At 41.2% G+C, this 27,654-nt stretch overlaps 2 protein-coding genes across 8 annotated transcripts in view; one reads left to right on the top strand and one right to left on the bottom strand.

The window, feature by feature from the left end:
- ACACA (acetyl-CoA carboxylase alpha) overlaps positions 1-27,654 on the top strand; it is a 283,891-nt gene that overhangs the window by 34,074 nt on the left and 222,163 nt on the right. For 3 of the 7 annotated variants that reach the window (XM_038548036.1, XM_038548037.1, XM_038548038.1), the window contains one exon: positions 26,498-26,544. In XM_038548036.1, the coding sequence (XP_038403964.1) occupies positions 26,498-26,544 (47 nt within the window). Of the gene's footprint in view, positions 1-5,480; positions 5,736-7,377; positions 7,490-10,332; positions 10,478-26,497; positions 26,545-27,654 lie in introns of those variants that run through there. The other 4 variants (XM_038548039.1, XM_038548041.1, XM_038548040.1 and 1 more) reach the window with 4 other exon arrangements.
- Positions 1-27,654, bottom strand: part of C9H17orf78 (chromosome 9 C17orf78 homolog) — a 49,064-nt gene that overhangs the window by 16,363 nt on the left and 5,047 nt on the right. The gene's annotated exons all lie outside the window — the stretch shown is intronic.

Genomic DNA, 27,654 nt, shown 5'->3' with positions numbered 1-27,654 from the left:
CGTCCCTCAAGGAAAATCTTAATGGGGAAACGGAATGGAACAGTGTGTTGCCTGAAATGTGGAAGAAGTGCTGAGAATTCAGCCACAGTGCCATTTACACTTTCATTCAATAGTAATGTAGGCCTACTGTGTCAGTGAGCCAGATCAAGTCTTTGTTCACATAAAATGATGGGAAGCAGACAATTAATACAGTTGAAAATAAAATAGTGCAGAGGGGTAATGATAATACACGAATGCAAATACAAGATAATTGAGGCTATGATAGTTGTGAAGCAGCAAGCAGGTGATGAGGTGAAGGGCTACTGGCAGAGGTTACATTCATGTGGTAGGGACAGGCTTCTCTGAGGTGGTGACATCAGAGTTAAAAAAAAAAAAACAGGAGAGGGGATGGCATAGAAGCCAATAAAGAGTCTTTCAATGAAGGAATCAGTTGGTCAAATGTGGAGAAGTTGTGTATAATAAAGACAGTATCCGTGGATTTTGTGAGCAGTTCCAGCAGAGTGGTGGAAGCAAGAAATGTCTGAGAGGGAATTGGAGGTGAAAAAGTGTATATAACTTTTTCAAGATGTTTTGCTATGGAAAGAAACAGAGAAGCAAGGCCACTGAGTGGAGGGAACACAAGTGCCTCAGATCTTTATTGACCCAGAGCAACACTGTCTTATCCTCTTTTTCCCTGCTGCAATTGCCTGATTCTCTTAGCTGGGTAGGTGGGTAGGGCAGAATTAAGGGCTCCGTTACTTTCCCTGAGTGTCATGAGTTTTGCTTACTATTTTCTTAACATGATTAATCAGTTTTTTTTTTAAGATTTATTTATTTATTTATGATAGAGAGAGAGAGAGAGAGGCAGAGACACAGGAGGAGGGAGAAACAGGCTCCATGCTGGGAGCCCGACGCGGGACTCGATCCCGGGACTCCAGGATTCCGCCCCGGGCCAAAGGCAGGTGCTAAACCGCTGAGCCACCCAGGGATCCCCTTTCTTAACATGATTACATGATTCTCTGCTCCCTTAGGATATCAGACAAACCCTCCCACCCCCACTCCCAATCTATTTGAAATATTCTGTAGATTAGTTCCTTCCTGGATGCTGATGCTACCTTACAGTGCTGCCCCCTTGGGGCAGGGGTAGGAAAGGATCTAGGGCTCACTATTGTCATTCTATGTCACAAGGTGGCAGAACTCACTCTTCCTAAATGCTTCAACAAAGATAAATTGGAAGAGTTTTATCAATTTTCAGGCCCTTCCCTTTTCCTTTGTGTCTCAAAACCCCCAAAATCACCCTGCATATTTGTGTAGCTACGTTGTGGGATACAGAGAAGCAAGAGAGCTGCATTAACAAGGCAAAATATCTGGGTCTCTTTCTGTACTACTAGATATTTTGACTGTTTTTGTTTGTTTGTTTGGGGTATTTATTTATTAATTTTTTAAATTATTAAATTATTAATTAATTAATTAATGACTGGTTTTTGAAGTGTTTGGAGTACTTGTAGAGGAAAGGATTATTTCTCTTGATCTCCTTTTTTTTCCTCCTGATCTCCTTTACCCGCAGCAAAGGTTTCTAATTTAGGAGGAAAAAAAAAAACTATAACATAGGTGAATTTTCTGATGTGTGCAGATGAAAAATGTGACTCTGGAAGATAATTGGAGACTAGGACTGGATGGATCAATCAAGGTGGGTCTGTGGGAGGAGCACTTGACAAGAAGCGAGGAGGTTTACCTAGGTTCTAGATTAGGCTCTGTAATTGACTGAATCACCTTGAGTAAATCACTGAAGTTCTCTGGCCTCTATTTCAGTTTCTTGAAATGGTTAGACAAGATCATTTTGAAGGCCTCTTACAGTTCTAAAATTATCTTAATGCCATGCTTTGCTCTCCTTTCTTTTAAAGGTACATGCTTGTTGGTTGGTTTCATTTAAATTCTTTTTTTTTAAACATTTTATTTTATTATTTATTCATGATAGAGAGAGAGAGAGAGAGGCAGAGACACAGGCAGAGGGAGAAGCAGGCTCCATGCAGGGAGCCCGACGTGGGACTCAATCCTGGGTCTCCAGGATCACGCCCTGGGCCGAAGGCAGGCGCCAAACCGCTGAGCCACCCAGGGATCCACTCATTTAAATTCTTTTATTGTGGAATGTATCATGCATATAGAAGAGTATATAGAATATAAGTACAGTTTTAATAATAATAATAGTAATAATAATGCGCACACTATGTAGTCATCACCCTAATGAAGAAATTGGACATCACCATTGTCACAGAAGCTGTTTATCTTCTGATCACACTTCTTTCCCTCCTCCCAATCATTATTTACCCATGCTTTCTAAAAATAGTGAATTATCTGTATATGTATCATTTAAAATAGACTTTTTAAATTTTGCCTACTGGCAAAATAAATAGAATCACTTTTTTTGTATTTCAAAGTAAACTGTTTGTTATATATAACAGAAAATGGATATACCTCTCTCTCTGACCCCTCCCAGTCACTACCTACCATCAGGAGTAACCATTATCCAAACTTGTACTGCCATAGATGAGTTTTGCCTATTTTTTTGAACTTTATGTAACAGGAAACATACCTTTTGTCTGGATTTTTTTTTGCTCAACAATTTATTTGTAAAACTCATCTGTATTTCATGTAGCAATATTTTTTTTCATTCTCATTGTTTTCTAATACTCCATTGTACGAATGTCTCATAATTTTTTTCTTTATTTAAATCCAATTTGCCAACATACAGTAGAACACCCAGTGCTCATCACATCATGTGCTCTCCTTAATGCCCATCACTCAGTTACTCCACCCCTCCACCCACCTCCCCTTCAGCATGCCTCACAATTATGTATCCATTCTACTGCTGAGACACATAGGACTGTTTACAGTTTGGGGCCATAATGAACATATGGCACATATGAAAGTTTCTCCAGAGTATAAATTCAGAAATGGAAATTGGATTATAGGGTAGACAGAGCTTTACTAACTAATGCCAAACTCTTTTCTAAGAGGATGTCCCCATTTACACTTCCATCTGCAGTATATGAAAGTTCCTGTTGTCCTATATCCTTGCCAAAGAGGCCAAAGAGCCTTTTCAGTGTGGTACGAGCATGGGGCTGAACAGGGCTCAGAGCACCAACCCTTCAGCTTTTTTTAGAAGCCTGGGTCACAGTCACTTCGCCTGTTTACTTGCTCCATCTAAATAAGGGTAAAGGATTCAAATTCTCTCTAGGTCTCTAATCATATGCTCAGTTATCCTGGGACTATTGGTCTCCGGTGAGTGGGGTGGTGAATTGAATAACATAATCATTTTGGCACCTGGGTGGCTCAGTGGTTGAGAATCTGCCTTTGGCTCAGGTTATGATCTTGGGGTCCTGGGATCGAGTATCACATCAGGCTCTCGTCGGGAGCCTGCTTCTCCTTCTGCCTGTGTCTCTGCCTCTCTGTGTCTCTCATGAATAAATAAATAAAATCTTAAAAAAAAAATCATTCCTCAATGAAATGAGCATCCATAGGATATTTTGTTCTTGTACTGAGCACTGTAGGAGATAGAAGGGGGCACAGAAGGGAGAGGGGAAGTGGTATTTTCAGTGTGCTTGTTATAGTCCAAGCTCTGTGTTAGAAACTTCACATTTTGTTTATAATATTTCATCCAAAACACAACATTATAAGGTAGCTATTATACCTCAGTTTTATAGACAAGGAAACTGAGGCTCAGTAAAGGGGGTCTATTTGTTCAAGGTCACAGAACTAATTAGTGACAGTCAAGATTTAAAACCTGATCTAGGGCAGCCCTGGTGGCGCAGCAGTTTGGCGCCGCCTGCAGCCCGGGGTGTGATCCTGGAGACCCGGGGTCAAGTCCCATGTCGGGCTTCCTGCATGGAGCCTGCTTGCTTCTCCCTCTGCCTGTGTCTTTGCCTCTCTCTTTGCTCTCTCTGAATGAATAAATAAAAAATCTTTAAAAAAAAATAAATAAAACCTGATCTATCTGATAAAGAGCTCAGGCTCTTTACAATATAGAACAAATCCCTGCTGCTCTTGAGGTATTTTTGGCTTAGATTACCAGTTCTAAGAATCAGTTCTTCTCACTCTTGCTTGCCTATATTGACCCCCAAAACTATGCTCTTCAATTTATTATAGCCATCTCATTGATTGATTGCTTGATTTTTTTTTTAAATTTATTTCTTTATTTTAGAGGGTGGGCAGGGGCAGAGGGAGAGGGAGAATCCCAAGTTGACTCTCCACCAATGGGGCTCCATATCAGAACTCTGAAATCATGACCTGAGCAAGAAATTAAGAGTCAGCTACTCAACCGAGTCCCAAGATGCCCCCCATTCATTGATTTAAACTACATTTTAGGGGTGCCTGGGTGGCTCAGTTGGTTAAGTGTCTGCCTTTAGCTCAGGTCATGATCCCAGGGTCCTGGAATCAAGCCCCACATTGGGCTCCCTGCTCAACAGGGAGCCTGCTTCTCCTTTTATCCCCTGCTCATGCTCTTTCTCACTACGTCTCTCTCTCTTTCTCTCTCAAATAAATAAATAAAATCTTAAAAAAAAAACTACATTTTATTTTCATTCATTTTTGGTTTCCCTTATCCTTCTCTCTTCTTTTCCATTTTAATTAAAAAAATTTGGCACATTGGAAGACAGCAGGTCCACTGATGAACAAGGCTTGTGTTGGGGACTTGGCTTTCTACCTGTTGGTCTGATGTGTTGACCAGAGGTCAGAGTAAAAAGGACAGGAATATTGTGAGGTCTTCTGTCCAAGTTATGATATAGTAAAAGTTTAAGACTGAAGGAAGGAAGGAACAAAAGGAAGTTGAGTGATGGCTCATTTTCCCTTGAAACTGGAGGCTTGATAAAAGTTACTAGTGTTGTATTTTTTTATTTATTGTGTTGCATCTAGAATAATACAATGGAGAGTAAGGGTATTTAGAGTAGATAGGTGGAGACTTAAACATGTAGCAGGAAAACACTGAGTCTGATATGTGAGGAGTAATGGAGACACTGGAAAAGTCTGAAGAGAAGGTGAGGACAGGAGTAGAAAGTAAATTCATGGGAAGCATTTTCATTGGTTTGCAGGAGAGAGATGAGAAAAATAAAGCTGATCAATACAAAATGTCAAAATCCCAGCATTGAGCAAGACCTAAATGAGTCATCTTGTCCATTTTCCTGCCTTTAGCTTAAAAGGACCCTTTAAACTTTCTCTAGCTGTATAGTTCTGAGGGATGTGAAAAAAAAGATATGGAGGTATTGTGGAAGAAGTGGCTAAGATTAGGTAACTACCAAATATGGATGGGGACTAGGTGTTCAGGATTGAATAACAAGGAGGGAGGAAGAACTGAAATGCCTTGTGAAAACCCAAGTATCCATGTGAAAACATCATGGTAAGTCTCCACTATGAACTATGTCCTTCATTGTGTAATCCTACCTTTCATCATCAGGAACAGACTTATGAAGTGCCCTCCCTGAGGACATTTTCTGACCTTATGGTGTGAAGTTCCCTCAGGCACTTAACTCTGGACAAACCTGAATGGCTGACCAGAGCAAAGAAGCATAGTGTTCAGATAAGGCCTTTATGTCTTTTTCCCTTATCTCACGACTGGAGCCACAAAATTCTGGTCAAGGCACTGACTTTCTTGATGAAGTCTGTCCATCTATAAAGCAGCCAAGTATCCTACTGGCGTCTTTGCCTCTCAGAGGTGACATGAAGACGGATAAGCAGACATCAGGAACAGAGTGGCCTCTCAGGTACAGAGCTAATCTTCATTTCAGTCAGTGAAACACTTACTAATATCTATACCTAAGCCTACTATAAGAGCTACAGAGGGGAGTACCAAACTGTAAGAAAATGCTCTCTGCCTTTAAGATTATTAAAATTCATTTGGAGAGCTAAAACCTACATACACAAAAAAAATTATAGCCCGATAAATGCTGAACAATGTAGTGGTGACCAGACTGGTGCAAGAATTCAGAGGAGAGAGAAATCAGTGGGAGCTGGAGAAGTAAAAGAGATCTTCGTAGAGAAAATAGGACTTCCAAGGACTAGAAAGATTCAGAAAATAAAAGGGAAGAAGGATGAGTTTGCTAGCATCAGCAAAGGTCAGAATAGGCATGGCAAGAGCTAGAAGGCAGGTTAGAGTATATGTTATCTGCTGGAGGCCAGTGGGAAATAACATCCCAGGGGTTCCTCTGTCTTCTATTGTAAAGGTTGATCACTGACCTTGCTACTTAAGGAGTTTGGAACCATGGCCAACCACCAGGACAGGGGGTGTTCACCATTCTGTTCCCTATTAAGGTACTTTCTTTCCTCCCTTGGTTTAACTCTGGTCTGACCTGAGATTTTCATGTCTTAGAAGTGGAAGTATTTGAGGCATTGCTGTTTAACTGAGAGGGAACAATAATGATCAGCCCTAAATTACCGTTCTCAAGCTTTAGGGTGAATAATTACTACTTTAGAAAGTCTGCAGTAGGGCTGGGAATCTGAATTTTTGACAAGCACCTAGTGATTCTTTTTTTATTTTTTTAATATTTATTTATTCATGAGAGATACAGAGAGAGGCAGAGACACAGGCAGAGGGAGGAGAAGCAGCCTCCATGCAGGGAGCCCAATGTGGGACTCGATCCTGGGACTCCCGGAACATATTCTGAGCCGAAGGCAGACGCTCAACTGCTGAGCCACCCAGGTGTCCCAAGCACCTAGTGATTCTGTTTCAGGTGGTGAGTGGACATTGAGAAACACTATCCTACACTAAAATAGAACTGACAATAAAGTGCCAAAATGGCTTGGACGTTGACACACATGCTGTTTATGTATTTCAAGGCTTACTCATTTTTTTAAAATTTTTATTTTATTTTTTTTTAAGATTTTATTTATTTATGAGAGACAGAGAGACAGACAGACATAGGCAGAGGGAAAAGCAGGCTCCCCACCAGGAGCCTGATGTGGGACTCGATTCCAGGACCCCAGGTTCACAACCTGAGCTGGAGGCAGACACAACCATTGAGCCACCCAGGTGCCCCAGGGCTTACACATTTTTGAGAATGTATCCTCTCCTATATATGGCTTTTGTAAAATCCACATGGCTATCATCAGGAGCAAGACATAGACACTGTATTGGTGTTTAGTTTTGTCTTCCTAACTAGATTGTAATCACCTTACAGAGACTGCTTGGAGTCTTCTTAACTTTCCTCACAGTAGGGTGAGAAACCATTTTTAAGGCTGGAAAGTAGCTGGAATGCTCAGGATAAATCCCTGATACCTTCATTTTAACCTTCCTGAAAAACCCGGAAGCCATTTGATATTTGGTAACTTGTATTCATTTTCTAGGGCTGCCATAATAAAGTACCACAAACTGCATGGCTTAAACAACAGATATTTATTTCTTCACAGTTCTGGAGGCTCTAAGTCCGAGATCAAGGTGTCTGCAGGGTTGGTCTCTTCTGAGGCTTCTCTCTTTGGCTTGTAAATGGCCATCTTCTCCAGCATAAGAGCCACAATCCTGGTAAGTGCTTCATCAATTGTGATTCACAGATGGTCTTCCCTCTTTGTGTCCTAATCTCCTCTTCTTATAAGGATGCAAGTCATTTGGAATTAGGGCCTGTATTAATCACCCCACTTAAAATTTTAATTTCTGGGGATCCCTGGGTGGCTCAGCAGTTTAGTGCCTGGCTTCAGCCCAGGGCATGATCCTGGAGTCCCGGGATCATGTCCCATGTCAGGCTCCCTGCATGGAGCCTGCTTCTCCTCTGCCTGTATCTCTGCCTCTCTCTCAACCCCTCTCTCTCTCTGTCTCTCATGAAAAAATAAATAAAATCTTAAAAAAATAAAATTTTAATTTCCTCCTCAAATACCCTCACATTTTGAGGCAGTGGGGGTTAGCATTTCAACATATGAATTTTGGAACACAATTTAGCCCCTTCTAGCCATCTAGTTTCAGCTTCTAGAAGTGTGCCACTCCATTCACTCTCTTCTCTTCCACCTGTTAGTCTTGTATAGTAAGTTTTCTCCACCCTTTGGCTCTCTTCCTCCGCTGCTACAGATCTATTGGCTTGTGTAGCAAGAACTCAGGGAAGAGCTCTGAAGAGTTTATACTAGAGATGGGCAGGTTGTGGCATGCACCAAATAGCACAACACCGAGGAGCTGTTGAAATTGTAGATGTACTGTTTTAAAGACATAGTTGTCTACCCATTCATCTTAACGTTTGATAATAACTGGACCTTATGTAAGTGGTCTTGGGATATTCAAACTCATCCTTTGTTTTCTTCCACTGTAGTTCTTTCATCAGGCCTTTCCTTGTCTGGTTCTCCTCGGAGCTCAATTACCTCAAATATTCAGTGAGGACAAAAGCAGGATAAGGGCTTGCTAAAGTTTCACATAAGGACAGTTCCTGATAGTAACCTCCTGGTTTTGCAGTGTTCCTAAGGCTGATAAACAGCAACATCACTAAGAATCTTGGGGGCCAAGTTCCTATTACCTAATAAGAAATAGGAAACATTTATGAAAAGTAAGAGGCAGCCTCAAGATTTGTAGTTCTTTCCAAAGTCATTTCCTTCATGCCAGCATAAAAGCACTATTAGGAAGAGGCAAAGCTTCCCTTTAACTGGAGCTCTCCCCCACCCCCCAGTCAGCCAAGTCAAACATTTTGTTAAACCAGGAAGTTATGCTCAATTATCTTTAAAAAATTTTTATTAAAATTTTTTTTTGTATCAAGTTTTTGTTTAAACTCTAGTTAATATATAGTGTAATATAGGAATCAGGAGTAGAATTTACTAATTCATCACTGTTAAGTAGCACCCAGTGCTCATCACACTAAGTGCCCTCCTTAATACCCATCACCCATTAGCCTATTCTCCACCCACTGGAGCACCATTTAGCCCATCCTCCACCCACTGGAGCACCCACCTTCCCCTCCAGCAATATGCCCAATTATCTTTAAAGTTCTAACTTTTCCTATTTCTGTTCATTGACAGACGCATCCAATGACACAGTTATTCCAAATTTCTGTTTCCAGTCCCTACTTAAGTAGGTTGGTAAACTCTTGGAGAAGCCACCACCTAGTGGTATTATGAGGAGTCCTAGGTGAATATTGTTCTTGTTGACCAGTCTTCCTATCTTTCTGCCTTAGCTTCTGCCCAAGAACTTCTGACCTCAGGTGTGTATTTCTACCATTTTTGCCTTCTGACATAGAACTTCTTCCCACCAAATCATTTACCATACCTCTCCGGACCTTTAGAACAAGACAGTGCAAAGATCAGGAAATTATTCTGGGTGTTTCATTAAATTCTTGTAAGGGGTTAAACTCACCCCATATTTCTGAAGTGCATTTTTCTCCAATTTTCTTTCTTTTCCAGCCGATAATTGTATTATATACTGGGACTCTTTCGTGTTAATATTACTTTTCAACAGCCACCGTGAATGTCTTGCTGTGAAGTAACTGGCAAAGCTAGAGAAATTGGTTGGCTTCTGTTCATTGACGTGGTGTAACCACAATGGAGTTTGGGAGGCATGTGTCAATCCGAGAAATCAGGAAAGGACTGCCATCTATTTTCTCTGCTTAAGGTAGAAAGGACTGTTGTCCATCCCTTCTTACTGATTTTCCTTTATTGAGGCTTTCCCTCAATGCTCCAGGATCCTGCACCTCAGAACCCTTTGGGGTAGGGTGCTTTGCGGCTGCTGAGCAAGCCAAGGGGCTGGTTGTGTTGTTCCGGAGCAGGAGTTAGTTAGCCTGTACTAACTTGGAAACCAGCCTGTGTGATTCTTGGCGTTTAAGGATGCAATATCTATCTCTTCAGGGGGATAGGAATAAAAACGATAGGGTCCTTCGAGGCCTACACGGGTCAGTCCTCTTTGGTTCTGGACTCCCTTCCTGTGCTGCAAGCCCGCCGGCCCCTCACTTTCTGCAGCCCGGGCGCCTCTCTCTCTCCTGGGAGGTGCATGTGGGGCCATTTCCCTCATCTCCCTCTCCGCGAGGTGGGGGAAAAGGCCGGCTGGCTCCGTCCCCGCCCCCGGCAGAGGGGGCGGCGAAGGCCGAGCCGGGGGCGCCGCGACCGCCCGGGTCCCGCCCGCCCTCTCGCCGCTGGGCCCCGAATGGCAGAGCGGCGCTCGGACCATCCGCATCGCCTCACGTCGCCCCGCCCCGTGCCGCCCTCTCATTGGCTGTCGGCCGGCCCCGGGGCCCGCGCCTCTCCTCGAGGCCGGCCAGACTGCGCCGCAGCCGCGAGCGGGGTCGGAGGTGAACGTCCCGGAGTAACCCCGACGTAGTCACCTCATGGAGCTCGCTCGCTGAGGTGGGAGGCAGGGGCGGGGCGGGGCGGGGGCGGGGCCGGGGCCGCCTCCCGTGAGGCCCCGCCCCTCCCCCGTGTGCCCGGCCGGCCTGGTGCTGCGCGCCTGTCAGCCATCGCCGGAGCTGCCGGCGTCTCCTCCCGCCTAGAACCGCCTCTGCTCGGGGGCTTCCCGGCGCCGCCGGACCCCGGACGCCTCCGCCCTGAGGTGAGGTGAGGGCCGCCCCAGAGCCTGTGATCCGGGATCTGGAGAGGCTGGGGCCCGGGGAGGGCAGCGGCAGCGGGGTGGGGGGGCGCCTCCCATCTTCCGCCCGCACGCGGCCCGGGCTCACTCCCGTCCGGACCCGTGCGGGGCAGCCCAGTCCGCTCTGCAGTCCTGGGCCCTTGAGTTCCCCCTCCTGGGATAGCGGAGGGGACTGGGGTCTCGGGGTGGGAGCTGGGAGTTCAGACCCCGGAACTGGGAGTCGTACAGCCCAGGGCCTCCAAGGAGGGGCTGGGGTGTCTGCCTGGAGCTCGCCACCATCCCTCTCCCTAGCCTCGGCTTGGGCTGATTCCTTCCAGACCTCTCTCCGGTCCGACCCGGCGCCCGGGAGAGGGAGAAGACCCACGTGGGCGAGGGATGTTGAGGATTAGGTCCAGCTGCATTGAAAGTCGTCTTCCCCTCGCGGAGTGAGGTGTGGGGTGCAAGCGCCCTGGCTTCTGTTGCTCTTGCTGTGTCTTTGTGTTGTGGGAGCCAGGGCCAGGCGAGTTGTCCCTTGCCAGTTCCTGCCTCTGGATTTTATTATATTTTCTGTGAGGGACGTAGTAAATGTACATGTCTGTTTTTACTCTCCTTGCCGTTTGCTATACTGATCAAGGGAAGCTATTGGAGATAGAACGTAGGAAAGTGGATGTGAAGCTAGTGATTTCAAGGGGAAATGTGCGTAAAGGTTCTGCCTGGGTCAATGCCAGCATTATTTTGGGTTTGAAGACGGAGAAGTAAACACTAGTGGACACTTGGAATCAGCTGTCATTATCGGGGACTTCTGTAGGCCTTGTGGGTTTTATAGAAGCATATAAAAATATAACTACTCAGGTTGGGGAAATACTTTAACTTCAGATGTTTTTTGTTTGAAGTTTAAGATGGAAATCAAAAGACCTGAGGACACCCTGATTTTATCTATTTAAGCAGTGTTTCTGTAATTTCCCAGTGTGTGGAATAAACCTAATGACTTGGTCTTCAGTCTCAAATGTTTGTCCCCTTGAATCTCTTTTCATTCATTTTTTTTTTTTTTTTCAACCCAAAGTGCAGAGTGCAGATTGAGAAGCATGCTTGCTTCTATTATATATCTGTGCTGACAGGCACTTTTAAGGAAAGTATTGTTAAAAAAAAAAAAAAAAAGTATTGTAGACCAATAGAGTAGGACAGCATCTGCAGTGTTTAGGTGGGTGCCTACTTGCTACAAAGTAGCAAGTCTCTTCCAACTTCTTGTCTCAGTTTCCTCTTTTCTAATTACAGGAGGACTATTGTGAATCCAAGAGTAATTAACAAACATAGTGAAGCATCCTATGAAAGTTATCAAAGGCATAGTATTAATTTACAAATTTGCCTCTGTTTACTTGTGTTGCAGAAGTTTTGTTTTTAAATGTTTTTTTTTCAGTAATCTCTACATCCACTGTGGAATTTGAACCCACAACCTGGAGACCAAGAGTCACATGTTCCACGGCCGGAGCCATCCAGGCATCCCAAAAGTTTTGTTTTGAATTACCAGTGCAGACATAGCAGAAATACATCAAACATAAGATTTAGTTGTTTTAAAATCGTAGGGAAAGTGGGGAAATGGTGACATTTGTATTAATGAATTTACAGTTCAGATAATTGACTAAGTTATGTCAAAGAACTGGCATTGTGAAAGCCAGCTGCAGAACTCTGTGATCTGATACCTCTCTTAAATGCTGTGAACAGGTTCAGGTGTAGATCACTATGTAACATTCTTTTTCCTTTTCAATCAATGACTAGGAAAATTTTTTTAACCTGTCACACAGACTGGTTTAACAGGTCTGGGGCTAGTGTTTTTCTTTCTTGAAAAAAATTTTTCTTTGATAGCTAATATTCTTTTTTTTTTTTAAGATTTTACTTATTTATTCATAAGAGACACAGTGATATAGGCAGAGGGAGAAGCAAGCTCCATGCAGGGAACCCGATGTGGGACTTGATCCTGGGACTCTGGGATCATGCCCTGAGCCAAGGGCAGATGCTCAACCGCTGAGCCACCCAGGCATCCCTGATAGTTAATATTCTAATAGTCTTCATTGAAGAAAGAAGTAAAATAAAAATTATTAGAATTAGACATTGATTATTTTTAAAAATATTTTATTTATTTATTTGAGTGAGAGAGAAAAAAACACATGCATGGAGGTGGGGGTGTGGGGTCAGAGGAAGAGGGAGAATCCCAAACAGATTCCCTACTGAGTGTGGACCGCAACATGGGGCTTGAACTCATGACTCTGAGATCCAGACCTGAGGTGAGATCAAGAGTCTGACGCTTAATGGACTGAGCCACCCAGGCGCCCCTGGAATTTAGTATTTCTAATTGGAAGAGTCTTTTTAACAATTTATTTTTTTTTATTTTTTTTTTATTTTTTATTTTTTTATTTTTTTTTTTTTTTCTTTTTAACAATTTAGAAAAAAAATCTAACACAATCTTAAAGGTTAAGAATGATAGTAACTATGCATCAAGTACCTTTACAAACTCTTAAAAAAAATTTCTATACTGGGGCACCTGAGTGGCTCAGGTTAAGTATCTGACTCTTGATTTCAGCTCAGGTCATGATCTCAGGGTTCTGGGATTAAGCCCTATTTCAGGCTCCATGTTCAGTGGGGACTCCCCGCTTGAGGATTTTCTCTGCTCCTTCCCTCGTTCCTGCCCTTGTGTGTGCGTGCTCTCTCTCTCTTTCTCTTTCTCTCTTAAATAAATTTTTTTTAAATGCAAATATATTTTTATTTTTTAGATTTTATTTATTTATTTGACAGTAAGGGAGTGAGAGTGTAAGCAGGGGGAATGGCATCCAGAGGGAAGGGGAGAAGCCCACTTCCTGCTGAGCAGAGATCCCCATAATAGGGCTCCATCCTAGGACCCTGGGATTATGACTTAAGCTAAAGGCAGATGCTTGCGGCTGAACCACCCAGGCGCCCAAATAAATAAATCTTTAAAAAAATTTCTGTACCTATTGAGGTGACTAACATTTTTAAAGGAAGTCTACATTGATCTTACACTTTAACAGATTATTGCTTAACTAGTTTTTTGTTCCATTAATTCTATAATTTAGTATTCACTACTTCAATTTAATAGACTATATGAAAATGATATTGAATAGGTAAGAAACTATGACAAATAGTTTCATAAGGACATTGCCTGAACACAAGGGATATGGATCTGACTGATAGTACATAAGTTCTTATGAGTTCAACCAATCAGTCTTAGATTATATATACTCTGAGGATACAGTTCTCTTATCAATTTGTTATTAAAGCTACCATAAAGCCATCTAATCTCCGGATGTTTAAGGAAGAAAGGGAAAGGTGCCTTCAGCAACAAGATGTTAAGTGCCTCACCCAAAGGTTTGTGGTCCCAGTTGATTTTGCCTCCCAATGATATTATTTGGGACTTAGGATCATTCCATCCTTTCAGCCTGCCAATCTCACCCTTCTTTATAGAAGGAACCAAAGTAGTGTTTACCACCATATGACATTAGGAATTGAAATTGCCTGGCAGTACTGGTTATAAATTACATCCCAGACAGAATAACTTGTATACATAATTTTCACCTTTTATTTTATTTATTTATTTATTTATTTTTAAAGATTTGTTTATTTATTTATGATAGACATAGAGAAAGAGGCAGAGACACAGGCAGAGGGAGAAGCAGGCTCCATGCTGGGAGTCCGACATGGGACTCGATCCCGGGACTCCAGCATCGCACCCTGGGCCAAAGGCAGGCGCTAAACCGCTGAGCCACCCAGGGATCCCCAATTTTCACCTTTAAATGATAATATGTAAGTTTGAAAATTCTGAGTGAATTCATGAAGTTAAATTTGAAAAGCAGACTTAGTTTTGGAGAACTGTTTTCAGGAAAATACAAGGTTTCATTTACAAATATTTGATTATCTCCTATGATAGAAATAGAGTGTACACTTGCTAATGAAGTTCCTAAAAATTACTTTCTGTTTTTGTAGACAGCTTTCAAATCTGTCCTTAGTCATGTAAATTGACACTGAGTTGTTTATATTTTGTGCTTTTAGTGATACTTGTGGCCCTGACAAAATAAACCATATAATTTCCCTTTGATTCCATCTCATAAAGTCTAAGAACTTAATAGAGTGTATAACTGTTAGGATGTACCTTAGATTTTTTTTTTTTTTTAAAGTATGCTTCAGGGATGCCTGGGTGGGTCAGCGGTTTAGTGCCTGCCTTTGGCTCAGGCCTGATCCTAGAGTCCCAGGATCAAGTCTCATGTCGGGCTCCCTGTATGGAGCCTGCTTCTCCCTCTGCCTCTCTCTCACGCTTTCTCTCTGTCTCTCATGAATAAATAAATAAAAATATTTAAAATTAAGTATGCTCCATGCCCCGTATGGAGGCCAACATGGGGATTGAACTCATTACCCTGAGACTTGAGCTGAGATCAAGAGTTAGATGCTTAACCAACCGAGCCATCCAGGCGCACCTACCTTAGGAATTTTCTAGTCCAGTTTTCCACTCATTATGACAATATTTTATCTGATACTCCTGTTGAAAACTCCCCAATTATAGGCAGTTCATCATCTGACCTAATAAATCACAGGGCAACTAATTTTTCAGAGTTATTCATTTTTTTCAACTTAAAACTATTTCCCTAAAACCAAATAAGATGCTGTAATTCCTGGGTGCCTGGATGGCCCCTTCAGTTAAGTGTCTGCCTTCGGCTCAGTCATGATCTCATAGTTTTGGGATGTAGCCCTGTGTTGGACTCCCTGCTCAGCAAGGGGTCTGCTGTTCCCTCTCCCTCTGCTGCTCTCCACTATGCTTGTGCATGTTCTCTCTCTCTCTCTCTCTCAGATAAATAAATAAATAAATAAATAAATAAATAAATAAATAAATAAATAAATTGGAGAAAAAGAAGATGATGTAATCCCAAAAGAATTAGAAATCTGTTTTAACCTGTAAATTTCTCCGTCTTTGCCAGGTAACGTAAAGTGCCATGCCTTAATACATCCAGGAGGCTTGGGGGAGAGGGGGGCAAAAATAAAGCACCCTAGCAATATTTCTTCAAGAAAGAAATTGTTCTTTGAGACTCTGGAAGGCTGCTGACATACTTCAATTATGGCTCCCCCTTTTTCTGAATGCTGTTCTGTGAAATAAGATTATGAGGATAAATTGATTCATAACCCCAGAGCTTTTTGAATTCACAAAATTACTTTTTACCTGGAGGCCTCCAAATGTCTAGGGTATAATATTTGAAATAAACATGTGGCTGTGTCTCCTAGTTTTGTAACTCCCAATGTTCATTTGAATTCCTACAGAACACTCAGCCTGCAAAGGCCTAGTGTTTACACAGCATTGTGCAGTATTGGGTGTGTATTGGAGGTGGTAGATCTAAAACAATCAGAAGAAATAATAACTTTTCTCAGCTTCTTTGAGGAGGTAACTCATAGTTAACTATACAGTAACACATACTAATAAATAAGTGAATGACATATCTCTTGTCTACTTAAATGCTCAGGCAGTTATGAAATAAGATATCAGAGTGGTATAGACTTTAGTAAAGTTTTATCTTATTTTTTTTTTTAAAGATTTTTATTTATTTATTAATGAGGGACACAGAAAGAGGCAGAGACACAGGCAGAGGGAGAAGCAGGCTCTGTGCAGAGAGCCCGACGTGGGACTTGATACCGGGTCTCCAGGATCACGCCCTGGGCCAAAGGCAGGCGCCAAACTGCTGAGCCACCCAGGCTGCCCTAAAGTATTGTATTAAACTTATTTAAAATCCTTAGTTGCTGATACATTCACATAGTTCAAAATTTTAAACACAAAGACAGTCTCCTTCCAACCTTGTCTTGTAGCCACTCAGTTGTCACCAGAGGCAAGTGTTCTTAATTTCTTAATCATTATCTGACATACTGATTTAAATATAAAGTTGTTAATTTCTTAGTAATTATCAGATATTTTATTCATGTACAAACATGCTCATCTCTTCTGTCTCCCCTCTGCTGATTATTTAATATAAATTATGCATACTTTACACACCATTCTTCACCTTTCCTGTCTCTTTTTTTTTTTTTTTTAAAGATTTTATTTATTTATTCATAGAGACACACACACACACACACACAGAGGCAGAAATACAGGCAGAGGGAGAAGCAGACTCCACGCAGAGAGCCTGACATGGGACTCGATCCAGGGTCTCCAGGATCATGCCCTGGGCTGCAGGCGGCACTAAACCACTGCGCCACCGGGGCTGCCCCACCTTTCCTGTCTTAACATAGGATGAACTTTTTACTTTTTTATTTTCATCAAAGTTATACATGCACATAGTTTAAAAAGTCCTATTGTTTTACAAAGTGTATTACAATAAAACAGCATTCCGTCACTCCTTCCCCCTTTCATTAATTTTAGCTGACATATTACTATATCCTTTTGTCTCTACATAACATTATCTTACTACCTCTCGATTATTCATTTTTAGGCATTTGTTATTGATGTCTTACTATAGAAGATGAGTGTTTGACTGTTTTTTTTTTTAATATTTTATTTATTTATTCATGAGAGATAGAGAGAGGCAGAGACACAGGCAGAGGGAGAAGCAGGCTCCATGCGGGGAGCCCCATGTGGGACTCAATCCTGGGACTCCCAAGATCACATCCTGGGCCGAAGGCAGGAGCTAAACCGCTGAGCCACCCAGGGATCCCTTGACTCTGTTTTTTAACTGCATCACGTCAGGGGGCAACTAATGTTAGTTTGTCCTAGTAATGGTGATATTTAAACACTTAAGGTGATCACCATTGTAAGTATCCCCCTTTAATATAGTAGTATATAAGTATCCCCTTTTATAGTAATTAATATGTAATCTGTGAGGTATTTTTTTTTCCATTTTTCTTGTGGTAAAATACATATAAAATATACCATCTTGACCATTTAAAGGCATACAGTTCAATATTAAGTACATTTATAACCATGCATACCCATTAGTACCACCCATCCCCAAAACTTTTTTCATCTTGTGAAACTGAACTTCTATACCTACTAAACAATGGTTCTCCATTCTCAGCTCCCCATAACCCCTGCCAAACACCATTGTACTTCTGGTTTATATGATTTGACTAAGTACCTCATGTAAGTAGAATCATATAGCATTTGTCTTTTTTGTCACTGACTTATTTCACGTAGCATAATGTCCTCAAGGTTCATTCATATTGGAGCATATTGCAGAATTTCCTTCCTTTTTTAAGGCTGAATAACATTTAGCTGTATGCGTATGCCACATTTTGCTTATCCATTCATCCGTCATCCCACTGAGCTTTTCCCATGTATAAGCTATTGTGAATAATGCTGCTAAGAACATGGATGTAAAAATATATCTTTGAGAGCCTGTATTCATTTTTTTTGGGTATATATCCAAAAGTGGAATCGTTGGATTATATGGTAATTCTATTTTTAATTTTTTAAGGAACCACCATTACTCTTTTCTTCAGGGGCTATACCAGGTTACATTCCCACTGATAGTGCCCAAGGGTTCCAGTTTCTCCACATCCATGCCAACGCTTGTTTTCTGTTTTGTTTTTGTTTTCTGTTTTTGTTTTTGTTTTTGTTTTGATGTAGCCATCCTGGTTGGTATGGGTTGGTATCTTATTATTTTGATTTGCATCTCCCTAATGATTAGTGATGTTGAGTATATTGATCTGCTTATTAGCCACTCATACATCTTCTTTGGAGAAATTTTTTTGGGGGATGGGGCAGAGACATAGGCAGAGGGAGAAGCAGGCTCCATGCAGGAAGCCCGAAGTGGGACTCGATCCCAGGACTCTGGGATCATGCCCTGATCCAAAGGCAGATGCTCAATCACTAAGCCACCCAGGTGTCCCGGAGAAATTTCATTTTAAGTCCTTTGCCCATTTTTTTTTTAAAGATTTTTGTTTATTTATTAATGAGAGACACAGAAAGAGGCAGAGACACAGGCAGAGGGAGAAGCAGGCTCTGTGCAGAGAGCCCGACGTGGGACTTGATCCTGGGACTCCAGGATCAGGTCCTGGGCCAAAGGCAGACGCTTCACTGCTGAACCACCCAGGCGTCCCATCCTTGCCCATTTTTGAATTGGGTTGGTTCTTATTGAGTTTTAACAGTTTTTTATGTATTCTGGATATTAATCTCTTTTTTTTTTTTTTTAAAGATTTATTTATTTATTCATTCAGAGAGAGTGTGAGAGAGGCAGAGACACAGGCAGAGGGAGAAGCAGGCTCCATGCAGGAAGCCCGATGTGGGACTCGATCCTGGGTCTCCAGGATCACACCCAGGGCTGCAGGCGGCGCTAAACCGCTGCGCCACCAGGGCTGCCCTGGATATTAATCTCTTAACAGATACATGATTTGCAAGTATTTTCTCCCATTCTTTGGGTTGCATTTTTACTCTATTGATAGGGTCTTTTGAAGTGCAGTTTTCTTAATTTTCAAGAAGTCCAATTTGTCTATTTTTTCTATTGTTAAGGTAGCTCTTGGTGTCATATCCAAGAAAAAATTTTCCAAATCCAATGTTACAAACCTTTTGTCCTATGTTTCTTCTAAGAGTTTTATTAGTTTAGGTTTTATACTTAAAGACTTGACGCATTTTTAGTTAACTTTTTAATGTGGTGTTAGGGAAGAGTCCAACTTTGTATGTGGAGATCCCGTTTTCCTAGCACCATTTTTTGAAAAAGCTGTCCTTTCTTCATTAAGTGGTCTTAGCACCCTTGTCAAATATCATTTGACCATATACAAGAGGGTTTATTTCTGGGCTCTGTTTTTTTAATTGAAGTATAATTAACATAAAATGTTATATTAGTTTAGGTATATAATTCAATTCTAAGCATTACTTAGTGCTCATCACAAGTGTACTCTTAATCCCCTTCAACCTACTTCATTCTTACACCCTCCCACCTCCCCTCTGACAACCACCAGCTTGTTGTCTGTGGTTGAGAATCTGTTTTATTATTTGTCTCTTATTAAAAAAAGATTTATTCATTTATTTTTAGAGTTATGAACAAGCAAGCATGAGTGGGGGGAAGAGTAGAGGGAGAGAATCATCGAGAGGACTCTGTGCCAAGCCCAGAGCCTTATGTGGGCTTGATTTCAGGACCTGAGCTGAAACTAAGAGTCAGATGCTCAACTGACTGAGCTATCCAGGAGCCCCTATTTGTCTCTTTTTAAAATTCATTTGCTATGTTTCTTAAATTCTGCATATGAATGGAATCATATGGTATTTGTCTTTCTCTGACTTTATTTTACTTAGTGTTATACCCTCGAGGTTCATCCTGTTATTGCAAATGGCAAGATCCCATTCTTTTTGGGCTCTCTGTTCTGTTTCCCTGTTCTGTATATCTGTCTTTATACCAATACTGCAGCTTTGTGGTAAGTTTTAAAATCAGGAAGCATGAGTCTTCCAGTTATGTTCTTTTCAAGATTTCTCTGGCTATCTGGGGGTCCTTGGGATTCCATATGAATTTTAGGACAGGCTTTTCTGTTTCTGCAAAAAACATTTCTACATATAAAGTCATGTCACCTGCCCTACCACCCCCCGATTTTTAACATTTTCTGTTTCCATGTAATCTCTTTATCTAGTTGCATTTTTTCCCTTTCTTTCATGTTGGAGGTTTTACTCAGACATCTAGTAACTTTTAATTGTCTCCTTAATTTTAACAGGGGGCAATTGAAAAGCTAATTCAAGGTTATGAGAATATGAATGAGGCTGGTTGACCTACAAAGAAGTTAGGGTGATCTGGTGGGGCATCTTAGTTAGCAAACTCCAGTGTTACCATTTGAAGTTTTTTCCCTTGGTCTAGTTAGATTCTGCAAAGAAGGATCTTCTAATTTCTCTCCTGGTTGGTGAAAATTGGGGAAAGAAGGCTGGGAGCTATTACTCAATATGCTTACTTAATTTTTCCATTTTCAACATGGTATTATCCTCTTTACTGTTTCTGGTATCCCCCAGTCTAGAAACCTCATGTTTAACCCTCTCCAGAGAATAAATCTCCAGTCTTTTATCAGGACATTAGAGCAGCAGGCACCTGGGTTAACTAGTTGGGAAGAAAATCAAGGATCTGAAGCCTCTGAAATAGAATTTCAACCAGATCGTCTTTATCTCCATCATTCACTTCCATGTTCTGAACATTTTGAAGATTCTTTGGTATAAAGTATATTGATTCTGAGTTTACCACAGATGGCTTATGATTCGGTTTCCCAGATTTGGGTAGTCGTTTATCATGTTTCTACCTGCTTTCTAAGAAAATTACCTTGCTGTTGTCTCCCCTGACTTTCTTTTGTGGGGGTGGGGGAGATGAGGGTCTTTTGTGGGTTATATCTTTAAAAAAAATTCCTTTACTTTTGTTTTTTCAGTAGGATTTTAGGCAGAAGCAAAATGGATACGTGTTCAGAGCACCTGGGTGGCTCAGTGGTTGAGCGCCTGCCTTTGGCTCAGGTCGGGATCCCGAGGTCCTGGGATCAAGTCCCGCGTGAGGCTTCCTGCAGGGAGCCTGCTTCTCCCTCTGCCTATGTCTCTGCCTCTCTCTCTCTGTTTCTCATGAATAAATATATAAATTTTTTTAAAAAGATTTTATTTATTTATTTATTCATTCATTCACTCATTCATTCATGAGACACCAGAAAGGCAGGCGCTCAACCACTGGGCCACCCAGGCATCCCAATAGATAAAATCAATATTTATTTATTTTATTTATTAGATTTTGTTTATTTATTCATGAGACACACACACACACACACACACACACACACACACACAGGCAGAGACACGGGCAGAGGGAGAAGCAGGCTCCTCACAGGGAGCCCGATGCGGGACTCGATCCCGGGACTCCAGGATCACGCCCTGGGCCGAAGGCAGGCGCCAAACTGCTGAGCCACTCAGGAATCCCCTAAATAAAATCTTTTAATAAAAAAATAGATATGTGTTCAACCCATTGTCTTTATCCAGAAGTTTGGCAAGGCTTCTTTATTTATATTTTTAAAGATTTTATTTATTGATTGATGAGAGACACAGAGAGAGAGGCAGAGACACAGGCAGAGGGAGAAGCAGACTCCATGCAGGGAGCCCGATGTGGGGCTCGATCCCTGAACTCCAGGATCACGCCGTGAGCCAAAGGTAGACACCTAACCACCGAGCCACCCAGGTGTCCCTGGCAAGGCTTCTTTAAATATTTCTTGGAAGATGCAGAAGCTTTCACCAGCTTTATCCTTGAAAAATATTCTATATCCCTGGACTGAGAAATGAGGAATAGAATAGACAATTACGCAATGTTATGTTTTCTGACTACTGTACCCTAAAGAAGTATAGTCTTGTTTTACAAAACAAAAACAAAAACAACATAACAAGTCTCCAGCTGGGTCTTGAAGGAAATTACCTCAAACTCTTGAAGCCATTCAGGTCTCATATTTCTCATAAATCATTGTATTCTATAGCCTGAGTGTTTACTCTGTGGCTTCTTCTACATGGAATGCTTCTTGCTCTTGGTCCTTGTTTATATACTGGTTTTTCATTGTTAATGTCTTCTCACTCCGGGAACTCCTTGATCCCTTTCCTCACCAGTACTACCTCCAAGTCTGGATAAAGTACTTTTCTTTTTTGTGTTTCTACATCTAGCAATTATTATACTACTATAAATTTATGTTTCTTTATGTATCTATAGCATCTTAGCCAGGGACCAAATCATTTTTATTCCATCTCACTATTTGGGACACAAGTACTTGTTTTTTAAAAAATTAAAAAACAACAACAAAAAAAAACCTAACTCTCTCATGGATACTAAATTAATACTAAAATCCATTTAAAAGTTCGTCAGTAAAATGACAAAAATGAAAAAGTCATAATTGATGATTTCTTTTGAAGAAATTTAAATGAAGTTACTATCACTTAAAAGGCAACGATGTGTGGTTACTTTTATCAGTGACTAAGAAAACGAATTGCTGCTTCTTCATTAGAATCACTTGGGAAATACTGTCACTTGAGTTCAAGGGAAACATCCTAAGTAAGTTTGGTAAAATCTGTTCTGTTTTAGAGAAATATCCCTGGGTGAAATGCAGACTGACTTTTATTTTTTTATTTTTTATTTTTTAAAAGATTTTGTTTATTCATGACAGACACAGAGAGAGAGAGGGAGAGGCAGAGACACAGGCAGAGGGAGAAGCAGGCTCCATGCAGGGAGCCTGACGTGGGACTTGATCCTGGGTCTCCAGGATCATGTCTCAGGCGAAGGCGGCGCTAAACCGCTAGGCCACCAGGGCTGCCCAAGGCTGACTTTTAAATAAGTGAATTAGCTATAACTAGCTTTATCCCATTTTCAGGCACATAGAGTATAGTTTGGGAGCCTTCTGCAAATATTTTGAAGGGTTTCCAAATAAAAGTTCAAGAACATTTTAACACTTTTTTTTAATAGGAGAGAATTTGACAATGCCAACAATTTGGTCTAATGAAGAAATATTTTTAAAGATTTTATTTATTTATTCATATTTATTTATTCATGAGAAACATGCACACAGAGAGGCAGAGACAAGAGACAGAGGGAGAAGCAGGCTCTATGCAGGGAGCCCGATGGGGTATTCAATCCCGGGACCATGGGATCCCTCCCTGAGCCAAAGGCAGATGCTCAACCGCTGAGCCACCCAGGCGTCCAGAAGAAGATTTTTCTTTGGATAAACAATATACTACCACTCTATCTGGGGGGAGGCCTTCTTTTGGAGTTGGTAAGAGAGCAACAATATGAGCCTTCCTCAGAAGTCACTTGCATTGTTTTTTTTCTTTTTAGAGAAGAGGATCTTAACCTGATTCCTGGCAAGGCTTTGGGAGTCCTAAACTTGTATGTGAGCAGAATTTTGGGTGAAGGTGAATTTTTGTCAAGAAAGTCCATAGCTTTTATAAGATTCCTTTTTTCTTTTTAAAGATTTTATTTACTTATTCATGAGAGACACACAGATCGAGAGAGGCAGAGACACAGGCAGAGGGAGAAGCAGGCTCCACGCAGGGAGCCTGACGTGGGACTCAATCCCAGGTCTCCAGGATCAGGCCCTGGGCTGAAGGCGGCATAAACCGTTGAGCCATCCGGGCTGCCCCTTTATCAGATTCCTAATAGTGTCTTGACCTAAGGAAGTTTAAGAACCGTTGGTTTATATATTAAATTACTGTGTTGCTCTCTAGTGAGAGTATAAAGTGGAGGAGGCAAGACAGGATTAATTGTGACTCAAGACTTTTTTGAAGTATGTTTAACTGGTACAAAAATTCACAGAACAGTATTCATTCTCATGAAGTGTGGTATACTCTTAACATTTTCTGTTCTATTTCATTTTTAATGACTTTTTTTTTTTTTTTTTAATAAGCTATGCTCAAGGTGGGGCTTAAACTCATGACCCCAACATCAAGAGTGGAATGCTCTACTGACTGTACCAGCCAGGCACCACTTCATTTTTATTTTATTTTATTTTATTTTATTTTATTTTATTTTATTTTATTTTATTTTATTTTAATTAATTAATTTATTTATTGTTTTTGTTTTTAAAGATTTTATTTATTTATTCATGAGAGACACAGAGAGAGAGAGAGAGAGGCAGAGACACAGGCAGAGGGAGAAGCAGGCTCCATGCAGGGAGCCTGACGTGGGACTCGATCCCAGGTCTCCAGGATCATGCCCTGGGCTGAAGGTGGCGCAAAACCGCTGAGCCACCTGGGCTGCCCGCCCCTTCATTTTTAAATTGTTGGTTGTAACTCTCTAAATTTATTTCGTAGTATTCTTCATGGTGGTAACCCATAAACAGTGGTCTAGTATATAGCTTACAGAATACTTTTCATTTGTTGTCAGTCTTCACAGCAATCCCCCGAGGTAATATATGACCCTTTTATTTTTGCAGATGACGAGGCTCAGAGATGTTAAGTGACTTGTTCATGTTTGCACTGCCAATATTTGGCAGAGTCAGAATTTGATCTTGAGTCCTAGGTTTTGACTCCACCTCCACGGCACCTTTGGTTGCAACTGATTCAAACCACTTCCCTTTTCTTCCTCTTCTCACAGCCTCTTCCCTACCACAATTGTAGGGAATAATGCTAGTTTAGACTACATAATTGGGTAAATCCAGCTTCCGCAGCACTGCCCCAATCCTGTCATTTGTTATTTGAGGTCTTCTCTTAGAAGTTCTGGATTTTTTCTCCACCCTGGATATTTGTCAGTGTCAGCCAACAGTGAAACTTGATATTCAGATCTCTGGGTCTCCAGCTGTGATTCTGATTCAGTAGATCTGGGGATTTAGACATACATGTTTTAAAAAATGACAATAGGGGGCATCCTGGGTGGCTCAGCGGTTTAGCGCTGCCTTCGGCCCAGGGCGTGATCCCTGCATTTGATCATAGGCCTCAGGCTTGGCAGTCTGTGTTCTCCCTCCAGAAAGGCCTGTGCTACTTGCATCCCATTTGGTCTCCTCCACTGGCTATTCCTCACATAGCTTAAGGAAATGCCAGGGGTGGCTGGCCTCCACTTTGAGCCACCCTATTGCCATTTTTTTTTTTTTTTAAGATTTTATTTATATTCATGAGAGACAGAAAGAGACAGAGGCAGAGGGAGAAGCAGGCTCCATGTAGGGAGCCTGAAGTGGGACTTGATCCCGGGTCAAACCATTACAAACACAAGTACCCTCACCTCAGAGACATGAGCCTTACTGGCCTGTCTATAGCTACTTTGGAAGAGTTTAAGGAAATGAATAAAGGCTTGTGGAAGAAACTGCAGCAGGAATTTGCCCCCAGGGGATACCTGGGTGGCTCAGCGGTTGGGCATCTGCCTTTGGCTCAGGGTGTGATCCCAGAATCCCAGGATTGAGTCCTACATTGGGCTTCCTATGGAGCCTGCTTCTCCCTCTGCCTGTGTCTCTGCCTCTCTCTCTCTCTGTGTCTTTCGTGAATAGATAAATAAAATCTTAAAAAAAAAAAAAAAAAAAGGAATTTGCCCCCCAGGAATTACGAGGAGAAGCAGAAGGCATGGGCTCAGTCCTTATCTCGCCCATGCTCCTGAGTGGAGTCTTCTAGTTGCCATCATAAATAAAAACTGCCTGATTCCCACCCACCCGACCCCCTAAAAAAGCTCCATAGTCCTGAAACTAATAATAATATTGTGTGTCAGGTATACTAAAATTTTTTTTTAATTTAAATAAATAAATAGCTCCATAGGTGATTGTGGGTTTTTTTTTTTTTTTTTTTTTTTTTTTTTAAGATTTTATTTATTCATGAGAGACACAGAGAGAGAGGCAGAGACACAGGCAGAGGGAGAAGCAGGCTCCCTGCAAGGACATGGGACTTGATCCCGGGACTCCAGGATCATGCCCCGGGGCAAAGGCAGGAGCTAAACCGCTGAGCCACCCAGGGATCCCTCTCCATAGGTGATTGTTATACATAATCAAAGTTGAGAATTTTTACCCTACATACATATAAATTGTTGAGCATGGAAGGAAACCTAGGATTTGGAAAACAATGAGAGACTCCTTGATCCCTTAGAGTTTTAGGGACTTAATTTAATGCAAAATCTGTCCCCTTCCTGGCTTCCAGCCTTGTGTGTGGGTATAACCATTTGGAGATATAATCGGAGTCTAACTGAATTGTAGGGGTTCTAGTGGTTCTCTTCTCCCCACTGCTTTTTTGATGAAATGCTGGATATCATAGGGTTGGAATATGTTCACTGAAGTATAAAGTTGGAAAAGGCACCTTGTGAAATGGTAAGCTTGGATTATTTAATACTCTGATGAGAAATAAAATCTTTGAATGTGTAATGCTTTTGATTTATAGATTAGAACAAATAATAAACAGCTGAACCTTATGCTTCAAGTTAAATAATAAATTTGATAAGAAAATTGATACTTTTGAAAAAAAGAAAATTGATACTTTGAGTATTATAATTTCGTATTTTGCTGAGCAAAACAGAAATTGCTAAAATTGGATTTCGTAAAAAAAATGCTTCAAATCTCTCTTTCTCTCTTTAGTTCTTTTTGGAGGTGGATATCTGCTCAGACAGTGAGAATTATAAGAGGTCAGTTACAAATAATGTTCTTTTATGTTTACAGTATGATGAAAATTTTATGTTCATGTGCTAAAATATTAAACCATAGACTTTTATGGTAAAAGTTGCCTTTTACAAAAGAACACAGGCAGATATAGGGGATAACCTGAAGTGGATGGTCTGACAATGATAGTATTCCAGCCCCTACCCCCTCCTTCTCTTTAATACAGGACTAGAATCAATGGAAATGGGACAGGCTGAAAAGTAGCTTCTAGAATTTCTGGACAGCTACTCAGTGATTTTCCATACATGACCTCTCTTTTCTGGTGGTTTGTGGGCTTGTGCCTGGGGATGCCATTCAGTAGAATTGCTGGTTGGTAGATAGGCTCTTTAACTGCTGACAACTGAGCTGCTTCCAATCTTTGCAACACTTCAGGGGAGGCTGCCTTCATGTTCTTCTTAGCCAGGAAAGAAGAATTTGAAGTTGACCTTAAGAAGCCTCTCATTTATTGATCCATTTCTTTTCCTTCTCCCATGGAATCAGAGAAGGGCTCTTTTCTCATGAATTTTATTTTTTTGTGTAGTCATTTAATTTTGGTCAGACTATAAACTAGAACATGCCCCCAAGTGCCTTATTTATTTCTCCTGTGAAGAAGGCAGCCTGTGTTTTCTGTGTTGAGATGGAATTTGGAATTTTGCAGGGGGAGAGGGTCTCATTATTTTTTAAAACTTGATTATTTACTGCTCTAAAATATGAAGTAGTCTTTTTTGTTGCTGTATCTTTTGATGTTCTTCAAAGGGGTCAATCTGTTAGAACTTTCCTTCCTTCCCTTACTTTCTCCTTTTCTCACTTTTTCCTTTCTTCCTTTTTTTCTTTCTTTTTTTTAAATTTCTTTTTTAAGGATTTTATTTATTTATTCATGAGAGACACACAGAGAGAGGAAGAGACACAGGCAGAGGGAGAAGCAGGCTCCATGCAGGGAGCCCAATGTGGGACTTGCATCGGGACTTCAGGATCACACCCTGGGCCGAAGGCAGGTGCTAGACCACTGGGCCACTCAGGGATCCCTGCTTTTTTTCTTTTTAAATGATTTGGTTTTCTTTTAGATTTCTGGAAGTAACTATCTTAATAAAATTTGG

The sequence above is a fragment of the Canis lupus genome, chromosome 9 (genome assembly GCF_011100685.1).
Source record: "Canis lupus familiaris isolate Mischka breed German Shepherd chromosome 9, alternate assembly UU_Cfam_GSD_1.0, whole genome shotgun sequence".
NCBI lineage: Eukaryota > Metazoa > Chordata > Mammalia > Carnivora > Canidae > Canis > Canis lupus.
The sequence above is the reverse complement of the archived record's forward strand: the minus strand, read 5'-3'. Positions and strand labels throughout refer to the sequence as shown.